We start from the raw sequence: 13952 nt of genomic DNA, 5'->3' as shown, positions 1-13952 counted from the left end.
ATACCAATTATGCCTGGTACTGACTACGCTGGCTTTCTGAAAGGCCTGTGGAGCAGATATTCAGGGGAGCGGTAGTCCTTCTCTGGTGTGGCTTCACCTCGGTTTTCGTTCTGCTTGCTTTGGTGGTCTGTTGAGAAGCATCTCAGTTTCAGAGTAACATATTTTCTGTGTAATGACATAGGCATGATGATACCAACAGCTTGTAACTACTCCACGTGCAGCTGCTGTGAGGGGGGAGAGGTTAAGTGGCACCTGCTGCATGCCAGGTGGAGAGTGAGAGAAGAAGGGTCAGCGCGAGCGAGTGTATGTACCCACCCCTGCCTTGTGAGCAAGCAAAAGGCAAAGTGCTAAGCCACAGCCTTAGAAAGTAAGAACTAGAGAACTGAAAAGCCGTTTCCTATTTTACAAGTAAACACCTCATGGGATTTTACCCGCGGCTGAAACCTATTTATATTTTTTGATATTTTTGCCAGGCTGGAAAACCCCATGATCCTGATGCTTTGTATGCCAGGCTGTGATGCAGAGAGGTGCAGACTGAACGGCTGTGCTCTTTCATATATATTCTGTTTTCCTCTCTGCTGTAACCTGTGGCCTCAGCCCACTCAGCTGTGTTACGGAGTGGTTTCGCCTCTGTGTAGAATAGCGATATTCTTTATTATTATTTTATTTTTTTCAGGGCCTATAAACAGAAATAAAACTACAGCTGACTTTAGGCTTGGCTTTGTGAATGACCTTATTTGGAGAATCAAAATTCCCAGTAGAATGCCAGGCAGATGCTGTAAGGTGAATTAATATACAAAGGTGGACTGAAACTGGGTGAAGGAGAGAAGGACTAGAGTTTAGGGTGCCAGTTGCGGCTTGGAAGAGAGAGTGTAATTTACTGTTTGTGAGTTAACGTAATCTCACTAGTCAATGTTAAATATGCCATATTTAATATCTGAAAAAATAACATTAAATGAAGTAATGGTGATTTAGTTGATAGATTGTCTCTGCTTTGTCTTCTGCTTTGTAATATAGTAACCTGTTTGGAAATCCAGATGCATATATGCTTCTGTATACAGGAAGTTATGTGTATATGTATTTATATATTTGCACCTGTATACACACATACATAGTCATATACTTGGTGTTGCAAATGTATGGGATATAGATTGAAATTTGTAGCATGTCTATGTACATATGTGTAGATGTATAAACACATGATGCATGTATCTATATTCTGGCTACTGTTTTAAAACACACACATATTTGGAAATTATTACCAATTATGATTTCCTTGTCTCTAGTGCTTACACATTTAAGCAACTTCTTTTTTGATTAATTTAGCAGCAGCAACAGAAGAACCCGAGGTGATTCCGGATCCAGCTAAGCAAACAGATCGAGTGGTGAAAATAGCAGGAATAAGTGCTGGAATTCTGGTATTCATCCTACTTCTCCTTGTTGTCATATTGATCGTCAAAAAAAGGTAAGAAAATGATCTGTGTTGATCCCTCTTTTTTTCCTCCATATCGAGCAATAATGAAATGGGTATTTTTTACAGGTCTTTCAAAAAAAAAAAAATTCAGGACCAGTAGCTCTCCTCAGTTTTTGGATGAGTTCTTTGTGTTTCCTGTTGGTTTTGCTGTGATTCTTATGATGGATTTGAAGAGAGGATTTCTTTATATTTGGGATCCAATAGCTATACATTTTCTCATTTACAAGTAGTTTTAAGTTGCAGTTGGAGGAATGTACAGAATATTAAAATGGGTGGAATTGAAATTCATGGAGCCTTTTTTTTTTTAAAGCAAAGAACAAAAGAATAACTTACTGTACTTTTCATGTTGTAATCACCTAATGAATTTGATTTTCTATATGCAGCTCTAATGAGTTATTTGTATCTGTATGTTATCCAGCTTGCAAAATAATGTAATTTTATACCTCTATTTATGCTCTTGTAAACCTGGAGTTTTTTCTTGAAAGTCATACCACATCACTGTAAAATTATCTAGCAAGTCCTTAGTGCATGAAATTGTTTAAAAGTGTATTAATTTGAATGAATTTTTATTTTTTCAGTGCTTTCTTAGACAGTAAGCAATATCGCCATCTTCTGGCATAGTACAATGCTAACTCTGCATCCAAATGCTCCTACCTATTGTAAATTGTGCTACCCTATTCCTCGGTCAGTTTTTAAAGTCTCGACTTCCCAGTAGTTGCAACTCTGTAACCTGGCATAAAAGTTCATAATATGGCTCTATAAATCCGTAGTTATAGCATAGGAACCAATTCCTCTCTTTCTGTGCGCCCCCTCCCTGGCGGGTCCCCTTCACAGGACATAAGCTGATTTTTCTTGGGTAGAACAAGACCTTTATCTTCCAGTGGTGTGTGCATTGTGTTCCCTTGCCTTTTGCAGAAGTCTTAATGAAAAGTATATTTGTAAATGTTGCAAATGCTCCTCTGAAATGCAAGTTGCTATTATTTTTAAAGATTAAGAAAAAAATTAAAACTGTATCTAAGATCATTCTATATGTTATAATTTCTGGTTTGCATTAGATTTTTTTAATTTATTGCCTCTTTACAATTATCCCTGGAGATATATAACTTGGAGAAGAAACGTCTGCATTAGAAACATTAGGTATGCTTATAGTGTTCTGTGTTAGTTAGCTACATATGTGATTTTTCCCAAAAGTGCTTTTACTTTTCTCTGTTGTTTACCTCTGTGGTTGAGAATTAACACATAGGCAAAAGGTCCAACTCATCATATGCAAAAACAGTCAACCAATTTTATTTACACAACTTTTGAAAAACAAAAAAATAGTTGTTTTTAAGCTTTCGGGAAGAAATCTCTATTTTATAGCTTTATTGGAAGGTATGTGCTGGGGAGTATCATCTTCTCAGTGCGTGTTGCAGCGGTCCCCTTACGTATAATAGAAGACTCTGTGTGTGTGCACGTGTGTGTGAGAGAGAGAGATTGTCTACCACTATATATTGTCAGTCACTTCCAGATGGGATTGACTAGTTTTGCAGGTAACAAAAAAAATAAGCTTTAAATTCAATGTGTTCATTTTTACTATCCTTTTTACCTCTTGCATTCAGAGTCCTTTTAGACTCGTACTTTCCCTGTTAAATTGTTTGATAAGTTAATCATGTCTGAGAAATTATATTTTTAAATTTCCCCTTTTTTCCCCTTCCGTTTTCTGAACCTGTGAATTCAGTATCCTCTTAGGAATGATACTTGATCATCATTCTAAAGCACATAACATTTCTAAACTCCTGTGCCATTTTGTATTCAAAATAGGTGAGAAATTAACCTGTTTAATGAATCTTTAATGTTTGACAATTTTTCATCATGATAGTTTAATTGGTTTTCTATCGTGTATGTTATAGGTGTGCCATTCCGTCCCCGACCCCGCTTAGGGAAAGTGGGCAGGGTTTTTTTAATACCAGCTTTAGTCAAGGTCTCTTACAAAAAGCATAGAAAGCCTTTGAATACCTGAGTTAATTCAGCCCATCTAGTGAATCAGGGTAATCCACATAATGAAGCCAGGAACAGCTGTAAAAACCCTGACACATTCACACGTACATAAACACACTTCACTTAGTTGTGGTGGGACTGAAAACTGATCCGTTTGAATCATCTTCTGTAGTGTACATATTCGGTGATCCATTATGTAGTATCCCTTTTGGTACCTGAATTGACCACAGCTTATTACACGGAAAAGTCAATAAAACAATGGTTTCTGCATTTTCATTGGTTTATTAAGTCGTATGCACAGCCATCGCTATCTCAATCTGATTAAATGCAGCATTACATTATATTGAAAAATGGAGTATTAAGCAGTTTTGTTCATGAGCTTGAGATGTTTTAGGCTTTGCCTGATCATTTTGTACAAATTGGTTTGAAGTTTTCCCAAATGAAGCTCTTAACAGCTCTCACAGAGTTTTACTGGAGTAATCAAACCAACTAAGAAAAGGGATACTGCATCTTTAACAAGCAATGCCATTTTTATTTTCTAAGTCATTGTTGGACTATTTCCAAATGTCCTTCATTTCCTTCCATTTGTTTACCTTCCATATTTTTAATGCTTAGCATGACTACATCAGCATTTCCAATTACAAGATTTTAAAATAGAAAACATATGTTTGCATTCAGGAAATGTGTGGTATATATGTCAGTACACACATATCTCTTGTAAACGTGCATTCTTTAAAATGTGTGTACTCATATAGCTACATATAGTATGCATACAAACATATATGTATACACCTGTGTACCAATAAAGATGTTAAAATGAATGACATGAAATTTGTTTTCTGATTAAATGTATTTATTAATGCAATCTTTAGTTTTTGTAACTGAAAAGTAAAAAGCATATTTACTGCACAAGATTTGTACACAGCTGTTCATTCGTCATGACATCTAGGTGGTGATCATTATATTATGCTGAATTGCATGTTGAAAATACACAATCCATTTAATTTTCAAATTTTTTGGCAATAAATGAAATCTCAGCATGTAATTTTCTCAAGTGATCTTTCTAAAAAACAAATCATTTTTATATGCTAGTGTATTTTTTTTTAATTGCATGGCAAAGTAAGGCTAGTTTGTGCATGAGCAACTTGAAATGCTAACCAAAGAAACATGAATTTTTCAATTTTTTTTTAAGCGCACATTTCTCTGCTTTATTGAATGTGACAGAGTCACGCTTTTCATTCACCATTGCTTCTCTTTTTCCACTGTCTGTGATTTGCTTGCCAGGAGGAGCTACTATTCTTACTCCTACTATCTGTAAGTAGAATACGGGTGACTTACTATTTTACATGTTTTAAAGATGCAGTATCCCTTTTTAAAAAAGAAAACCAGTCTCTATAATTTTCCTAAAGTTTTATTGGTAGTTACCTTTCTTTATTCTCAGGCTTGAAAAATTGCTTGTATCATTGTTCCTGTTACTCTTACCCTGTGGTTTTTTTTAAAGGGATATTGTATTTCTAACTGTATATTGAGACTTTTGCTTCTTGCTACAGTTTTTCCCATAACTATCATTTTAGTTTATTGTAATCATAATTTAATTTGCATTATGATTCACAGCAACACATCACACTAAGGAAAAAAAATCTCTTTTCCCATTTCCCAGCTAGAGAACTGTGCTTGTAAATCACAAATTGTTCTCTCTTAGCATATCAGTTAGCAGGAGGGATCCTGTGCACCACTTTTCCTACACAGATTGTAGGCAGATGCCAGACCTTTATAAATAGGTCTCTGCCCTACCAATGGCAGAGCAACACATCTACCTCTGCGGTACCAAGCTTTTTTTTTTTTTTTTTTTTCTTTTCAGAAATATTTTTTGTGTAGTGGTCTGCATCTATTGCTTGTGAGGTGCTTTGCATACACATTTTAAAATGTGGATCTGACTATAGGACATAGGGTTTGCATGATGTTTTGCCTCATTGAAGCAAAGCTGACTTTTTTTATACCTGTAGACCAAATTAATTTTTGTGAGGGCTGCAGCAGTTTTGGCTGTGATTGAGCAAAGCAGTTACACACATTCTTAATTTTAAATAAATGCGTAAAGCCCTTGACTTCAGAGGGGATCTGAGAATGCACTCAAGTGCTTTGATGAACCCGTGGTGTCTGATAATGATGCTCTTCCACATTTTTAAGCAGATTAGTTGACTTCTTTAAACAAACTTAAAAATAAAAAAAAGCTAAACTGGCTTAGCTAACTGCCATTCTCCCGTTTATTGTGACAAATTATAATTTCCTTGTTAAATAACAATTGCTTCCGCTCGAGATAATTCACCGCACAGTTTCATCCTATGATGGAGCACTTTCCCCCTCCAGCTCCCACTGAAACACCCACCTGCGCAGGTTCACCCAACTGAATCCTTTAGCAGATAATGAGAATCATTTACACTTTCTGTCAGCCTCGAGTACTTCAACCGTGATTTGCTTAACTATCGTGAAGCATAGATTGCATGTGCCTTTAGCCAAGTGAAGGAAGCAAAAAAGGAAAGGAAAAACACGTCAAACCCCGAGGGAGCCAGGAGCTGTTGAACAATAAAGCTGTCCTCCCATTTCCCAGCAGCTTTGGGTTGCAGCTCTACAACACAATAGGCCTTTTTAGGAGTTGAAGCAGAGCATACGAATTAGAAAGTAGCTACTCTAATAAGCTAATAACTTGAAAGCCTTAATAGCTGTTGATTTATTTAGCGTAGTTAGCAAGTTTTGTTACAAAGTGGTACTTCAAAGAAGGGCTTAATATAGTCGAGATGAGATGTAATAGTCTTTTTGTTCCATTTCTGAGGTGGCATTAGAAACGGGCAATCTTCAGTGTATAGAGACTATCTGAAAGGCTTTGAAACTTAAAAAACCAGTCTGAACTAGAAATGCCAGTTTTGTGAAAGCTTTGATAGTATCGGGAACCCAGTTATAATGCTCAAGCAGTTTCACCTCTGAAGTTCTGATGGTCTTCATTTGTTCAACCAGAGTATCATTTAAACCAATTTTTCTTAAGTAAATAGGAATGCGTGGAGTAAATGTATAAAATAAAGCATTCAAAGGGGACATCCAACTGTCACTGGTTCTTTAGTTTTCACGGAACAACTGATACACACAGAACCCCCATGTACACCACAAGGGTTTGATGGAAAAATGAAAGGTTGAGAGACCACCTTTGGGATTTTTGTAGTGAGGGGGTTATTGGGTAGTCATTTTCCAACTAGTCTATCTGTAAATGGGGGAAAGAAAAGAGGGTGGGGACAAAATAAGGAGATGAGTCTGATAGGTGGGAGAATCTTTGTTATTCATAGGAGTGCTTTGCCCATCTGTATCCTACTTTGTGGCCCCTTACTGTGAGCAAAGACTATTAACATAAGAAACAGTCCTCTTAACATTTTCTTAAATATGCAAAAACATGAAGTGCGTCCTGCCCCAGAGGGTGGTGTGGGTCTTTTCTGGTGGATGTGCCCAGGACTTAACAAGTAAATGGGGGGATAATTTACACTAATATTCTCTTTGTCTACTGATAGAGTGCGGCACAGAATATTAAAAGTTATCAGAGAACAGAGGAAGAGCAGGCAGTCCTTTTAGTCAGGGAAATGTAAGATAAATACAGTCTAAACAGTTAACAGTATATTTGATTATATTTTATGCAGAAAAAGTTTGTGAAGCTAAGCTGTGTTTTAAACACGTATTTTGAAGAACCCAGTATTTTTGGCGATGATTGTATCTCTCCCACGTGGTGTCAGATTTATCCAAATAAGCGGGTTGGCTACGTCTTACACTGCAGTCACAGCTTCAGATGAAAACAAGGAGTTTTCAGAACAGTGTGCTGTATCTCACAGGTTCCTGCAGAACCAAGGTGCACTTCATGCTGCTCTGCATACTTCCTACTACTGTAGATATATGCTTTAAGAGGAGTAGGCTTTAAGTGATAATTAAAATATATTATCTGCTTCCATCTGACCTCTGGTGACAGTGAAAATCACTTCCAGTTCTTCATCAAAAGGAAAGAATTGACATATATTTCTGAAGTGTGCACTTTAAGGGCATTGGCTGTTAATTTGAGGGCTTTAGTTGTACAGATTAGGTTGCAGTTTAACTGCAGATACATTTAGAGTGCAAGACTATTAATGTCAAAATTTAAGTTGTTCCCAAACTGCATGAAAGGGTAGAGTGGTGAGGGGGGGTTGATTTGTTTTTTAAAGAACCAAAGTTCAGTATCAGGAACAAAGTGTGGTATCATGTTGTATCTTGTGTACTGAATGGGAAGAAAAACTTCTAGCATAAAAGGTAATATGAATCCATATCGAATAATTATGTTTCTTTTGTTATTTCATAGGTTTTTTTGACTAACAAAGTAATTTAGAAGGTTAAATGATTTCTTCCTAACAAGGCGAGCAAGGGGAATGAATTATCCATTTATAAAATCAAAACACAGATTTAAATGGAGATGGTTGATAAAACTGCATGCACAGATGCTTCTTATTTATCATTTCAGTTAAAATGTAATTATATTCTCTAATTTGTTTATATTAGTATAATTGCTGCACAGGAAAAAAAAAATATTACCAGGGTACAGAAGTTAGCACTTGAATTACAGCATTTGTGTGTGTACAGAAAACACATGATCATGGTTCTTTCATAGCAGCGTGCATAGTTTTATCAATTTCATGCTGGAAAAGTTGTACACAGGAAAATCAGCCAAACCTTTCAGTCACTCAGGATTATAGATAATGATTACTGTAGACATCAGTGTTCATCAAATATTAAGGTGGTTTGGGTTTTTTTTTTTGGCTGGGCAGCAAACTTGCCAAGAAGCGCAAGGATGCCATGGGGACCACCCGCCAGGAGATGACACACATGGTGAATGCGATGGATAGGAGTTACGCTGACCAAAGCACCCTGCATGCAGAAGATCCCCTTTCAATCACGTTTATGGACTCTCATAACTTCAGCCCCAGATGTAAGTACAACAGCGATAGATACTCTGGAGTGTAGGTGAATATAGAAACACGGAAAAAAATTCTACTTTTTTAAGGAAAATTGTTGTAAGCTCCAGGTTTTCTAGGGACACTGGTAAACCCAAAGGTTGAGTAGGGATGTTTGTATGTTATCCTTATTAGTATGTGGCCAATTATTTAAATATTTACATGTACGTTCAGTATGCATTGATACTTGTTCCAGGGAAAATATTATGCTTCTAGAATATCTCAATTAAAATCTGAAATTGAGTTTGCCCCCATGAGGATATTTAATACCAGCATGTTAAATATTACTGCGTAACTCCATGTCTGTAATGAATAATAATGTGAGGTCCAAATTAATTTCTTTCTTTTGGCAGTAAGGACATTGTAACAGAAGGAAACTGACAATTTTCCTTGCTGTTTGTGAAGTTTAGGAACAAGCTTGTTATGTATCTGCAAATTTGCTGTATATTCATATTCCTTTTTTGTATACTTGCCAACTGTCTGGTTTTGACAAAGTTTGGCAGTTTGGGTTTCTGACAGTTAAGTGTCTAGGTTATAGCTACCACTGTCCAGCACACCTGCCTCCCAGCGTCTGCACTATGCCTTGCACAAAAGCAAGATACTCCACTGGCAGACTCAATACCTCAAAACTAGTGTGTAAATTACCTAAGGGACATAATTCTGCTGTGGAGCTGGCAGGAACCTCACCTGACAGTCACATGGGCTTGTGGCTTGGCTTTAAACAGATCTGAGCAGCCTGAGCTGCTTCTGAATTGCCATCTTTTGGGAATGGCACTCCACCTCCCTTCTCTTGCCTCCCATAGTGCTTACTATGCTTGAGCAAAATACATCCCTTAAGGCTCTTCAGTTCTTTCCTGATTGTTGTAAGGGAAATGGATTTTGGAGGAGGGATTATTGCTCAGTTTATTGAAGCTTACCAAACTGCAGAGTGCTAACATTTTAAGTGTCTCATAACCAATTATAAATGGGAGTTTAGTATCAGCCTGTGAGTTTTTCTACACAGTTTTGGCTGGAACTGTTTGAAAATTCTCCCAAGTTTGATGTCTTATTGGCATTGAAATTTGTGGAGGCAGGTTTGCAAAGAGAGTTTGATTTGGATTAAGTTATGGTGGATCCCAGGCAAAGTATCCATCAGGAACCTACATGGCTATTAGTGAGCCAGGGCTGCCAGGCACCTGGGCAGCCTTCCAGATGGACTAATGTGACACCAAGAGCCCATGAGCCCCAGCCACCACAGCTGTCCTGGCTGGTTGGCAAAGAAGTTTAGCATCACTGTTTTCCAGTGTCCTAGGTATGTGATTTTTGGGCATGTTGGAGGATGCAGTTCTCCTGACCACCGTCTGTGCTGAGGCAAAGAATCTTCCAAGCTTCCGGGGTTTCCTCCTATGCAACAAACTTTTAGGCAGATTGCTTGAGAACTTGAGCTCAGTTTTGTCACAGATCTGTTGGTATTTTAAATTTTTGTTCCAGATTGGAACAAAACCAAATTCTGGATTCCACCATTTCTGTCTGAAACAGTGCATTTGTCTCTGCACAGTTCTAGTTGTGATAACAAAGGATAAAATTCTATGATTTTTGTTCAAACATCTGCATCTGTGTATCTGTGATTTTCCTGTACTCATTAAGAGCAATATCGTTGGCATTGCACACAAAAAAAGCTATTAACTGTAAATATGTATATAATTTTTTAAAATTACCTGGAAGACTTTAAAGAAATACCATTTTATTTTGAGATGAGCTATTCAAGTAGTACATGAGAGGATGGGTTTAAAAGGAAAGGAGTTGGTTCTATGAAAGTGAACCTTTATTGTGAAGCAAAAGAACAATAGTGAAGGAGGAGCCCTTTCAAAAACTAAATTGCATTTAATGTCTTATTTATTTCATTTCAGTAAGAATCTCTTTGCCTTTGTCATTACATTTCCAAAGTCCAGAATCACTGCCTTTCATTCCTCTTTTATTCAGGATGCTTTCTGAAACTGTGTATTCATTCTGGTTTTCTGCTGTAACAAAATTAATGGGGTTTAGTTATCACTTGGTTATACTCTGAAGTACATTGTTTTTATTCTTAACAATACACATATTGAGGGTAATGTATTTCTTCATGAGCTTTGTTTTCCTACAGTGCCCAATGATCCACTTGTGCCGACAGCTGTGTTAGGTGAGGACCCTAGTCCTTCGTTATCCATTCCTGCATGAGTTTCGTCTCCTTGCATGGTTGAATGTTGAAACAGCTTGTTTTATGTAAAAGATAGCCATGCTGTTGTCAGAAAATAACTCTACACTCAGTTTACCAATTCAGAATTAAACTGACACTGCTTTTAGAATAAAAATTATTTTATGTTCTCATTAAGAAGTTATTCCTAGTCAGTGCTAACTGAAAAATAAATGAGGAAATAGGTAAATGGAAAATAGTAAAACTTTTCTCCCCAGAGCATTCAAACTGACTTCCAATGAACTGGCATGGGAAACTAGAACTCTATTAAGAGATATATAAAAATAAAATTCAGATCCATATTAGTATTACTTGGCACCCAAAGCTCGATTTTCTAAGTAACAAGAATGATATGGAAAATAAAAAAGGGAAAAACCTCTGTAATATCCAAGAGGAAACAACAGCTTTGTAAGTTCTATACAAAAATTCCTGTATACATATATTAAAAAGTTTTTCAACTTTGTACTTACTTTAAAAAGAAGAACAGATGTTGGGAGTGGCCAGGCTGCTTATTTCTATGTCACATCTAACACTGAATGCATGTTTTAGAGGTTTTTTTAAAAATACAAAGATAAAAGTATAATTTGTACCCGAGTTCTTGGTTTGATAAACACAATGTGCAATACTGAGTTTCAGTCAGTTGCTGAGGTTATTTTAGGATAGAAGAAAAATATCAGGAAGTGGATATGAATATAAACTGAAGTTGAAAATTAATTTCCTAGAAGTAAAGCTTAAAGGGACCTGGAGGCAATTTAATCCCTCCTCTGTTTTGAGATGGGACATTATACGTATAATATAGACTCTTTCTGGCAATTGATTGTCTACTGTGTTTTAAAATTTGTAGTGAAGAGAATTCTGCTCTTGCAGTGGCATGTTCCAGTGCCTTGCTCCTCCTAAATAAAAATAAAATTCAGATCCATATTAGTATTATTTGGGACCCAAAGCTCAATTTTCTGAGCATTAGTTACTACTAACTGGGCGTTACTACTGAGTACTATTGCTGCTCACCCTCATTTTTTCCTAACTAGACTAAATCTTCATTGCTGTGGATTGAGCCCTTTCCTTTTGAGAGACTCATAGAAAATATGGAGAAGTGACACACTCCTGTCCTTTTAAAACAGTCTTTTACCCATTGAAAGGCTCACGTGTCCTCAATTTTCTCTCTTCAGTTGAGTTAAACCCAGTTCTTTCACCCATCATCAGGTAGCTGATGTTTTCTAAACTCGTTATCATTCTTTTCCTCTGAACACTTTCCAACTCATAGGTCGAATTTTTTAATTGTGGTACCCCAAATCTGGTACAGTTCTTAGAAGAAGTCTCAATGCTGAGCTGAGTGGAATAGGTACGCCCATGACCTGCTTGTAGTATTTCTGCTACCTGAACTGTATTTTGACATTTTTTATTGTGCTCATGTTGCTGACTTGTATTGAGTTACCTGCTGAAATCCCAGTTATCATTACCCAGGCCGTTACTCCATTTTGTAGTTATATATTTGACTTCCCTTTCCTACACACAGTATGTTGCATTCACTGTTTAATTTGCCTTGTTGATTTTTGCATTGTCTCCCAAATAATCAAGATAAGTTTGAAATCTGATCCTGTACTTGTGAAGTGCTTGTGGTGTCTTACCACCCAGTGCCCTCTGCCCATACTGTCAGGGTATTTTCTAAACCATTATGCAAGTTGTGGGTGAAAATATTGATAGAAATTATACCCAGGAGGAGCCTTTGCAGATCTTCATGTGAAGTGTCCTCTGAGACTGACAGCAAATGGCTATTTGTGAGTAGTCTTTGGTCTTTGTCAAGCTGGGTATACTCACCATGTGGGAGATTTATCAAGCCATATTCTGCCTATTTCCTTTTGATAATGTTGCAAATGCCGATCTTTTCACTACAGTAGTCTCTGAGAAAGTTTATAACCATCAGAGCAGTTAGATGCTGGAGCCTTCCACTTTGGGCCCAAGGAAACCTAACCATGTGGTTTAAGAATTTTATGAGGGGTGGTGAAATAACACCATTGCCTGAAAGAGCAAAGGGGTAGACTCAGTAATTCTGAATACTTCCCAAAATTAGATCAATGGACTTACAGAAAATGAGTCTTTTCCTGAAATTCTTCTAAGATCTTCTTGTATCTTTTAGCTTTATTTCAGGCACTTACAAGCTACATAGATACTATTTGGTGATAGTTGTCAAGCTATTCCTAATAGCTCATTTAGGCTGTAAGCTTATTCCAAAGGTCAATGTGTTGCCACTGCATTGTGGCAGACACAAAGGCAGCTGTGAACAGGAGGGCAAGGGCTTAGTTGAAGAACAGTTTAATAGTTCTTGTCTGCATTTCCATCTACTGTAATAGTGTTTGGGGCATGATAGTCTCCTGGTATAAGCGAAGCAATGTTAGTTGGAAGTGGTAATATTTTTCATTGCATGGACTGAAATAGCGGAGAGAAGTAGACAAGATTTTGGGCACACCATGTAGAAGGGGTTGGATACCTATAAGCTTGTTCCTTTGAAACTAGATCATTTGACCTACTCCAACTCCATGTAACCCTTGTTTGGCCCAGCATCACAAAACAGTTTTTCTCTGTTTTATTTAGAGATGAGCAAAATTTTATGGGCTCTAAATTATAGAACGTGTTATTTTATATGAAGCTCTTATTACTCTGTAGCTGCACTAGGTTTCTTTTTCTTCATGTATAGGTTATTAATGCTACTCTCCATTCTGTGTACATTATCACTAAGTTAGTATGACAATTTTGCTTTTCTCAAGTCCCTATCATTACATTGATGGCATAATAATGTGGCCCTTATATTTTTAAAATGGCTTTCATTGTTGCCTATTGTGAAGCTTTAACAACTTTTAATGTCATTTTCTTTTAGTCATTTTCTAATATAGTCCTGAAATAAATTTCTTATGTTCTGTTCACTCATTGTTTTTTGCTGCTTCAATGGGTTAAAGTGCCTATTACTGGTAAGTACACTGCAAGGAATGGGGAGAACTGCAAATCCTGAGGTGGTTTGAAATGTGTATGATTTAATATGGGTAACACTACAATAAAAAGTGACTGCTGCATGTCACTCGCATTATTAGGCAGTTTAGTGAAGCATAAATGTACTGAAATTAGCAACTTCTGTGACAGTTCAAAGAATTGGGTTTCTTACTAGGAGATCTCATTTCAGAAGGCATTAACGGGGTTTGCATTTTGGTGGAATTGCAGAAAATCCAACCCTTGGGGTGTTCGTGTTTTTCCTGGAGTGTTTTACTTCCTAATCTAGATC

At 36.9% G+C, this 13952-nt stretch overlaps 1 protein-coding gene across 6 annotated transcripts in view; it reads left to right on the top strand.

Annotated features, from left to right (window-relative positions):
* Window positions 1-13952, top strand: part of PTPRK (protein tyrosine phosphatase receptor type K) — a 417854-nt gene that overhangs the window by 378766 nt on the left and 25136 nt on the right. For 3 of the 6 annotated variants that reach the window (XM_075035661.1, XM_075035666.1, XM_075035667.1), the window contains exons 14-16: window positions 1327-1465; window positions 8281-8441; window positions 10589-10624. In XM_075035661.1, coding sequence (XP_074891762.1) covers window positions 1327-1465; window positions 8281-8441; window positions 10589-10624 — 336 coding nt within the window. The remainder of the gene's footprint in view (window positions 1-1326; window positions 1466-8280; window positions 8442-10588; window positions 10625-13952) is intronic. The other 3 variants (XM_075035662.1, XM_075035665.1, XM_075035664.1) reach the window with 3 other exon arrangements.

Source organism: Buteo buteo, chromosome 9 (assembly GCF_964188355.1).
Source record: "Buteo buteo chromosome 9, bButBut1.hap1.1, whole genome shotgun sequence".
NCBI lineage: Eukaryota > Metazoa > Chordata > Aves > Accipitriformes > Accipitridae > Buteo > Buteo buteo.
The sequence above is the reverse complement of the archived record's forward strand: the minus strand, read 5'-3'. Positions and strand labels throughout refer to the sequence as shown.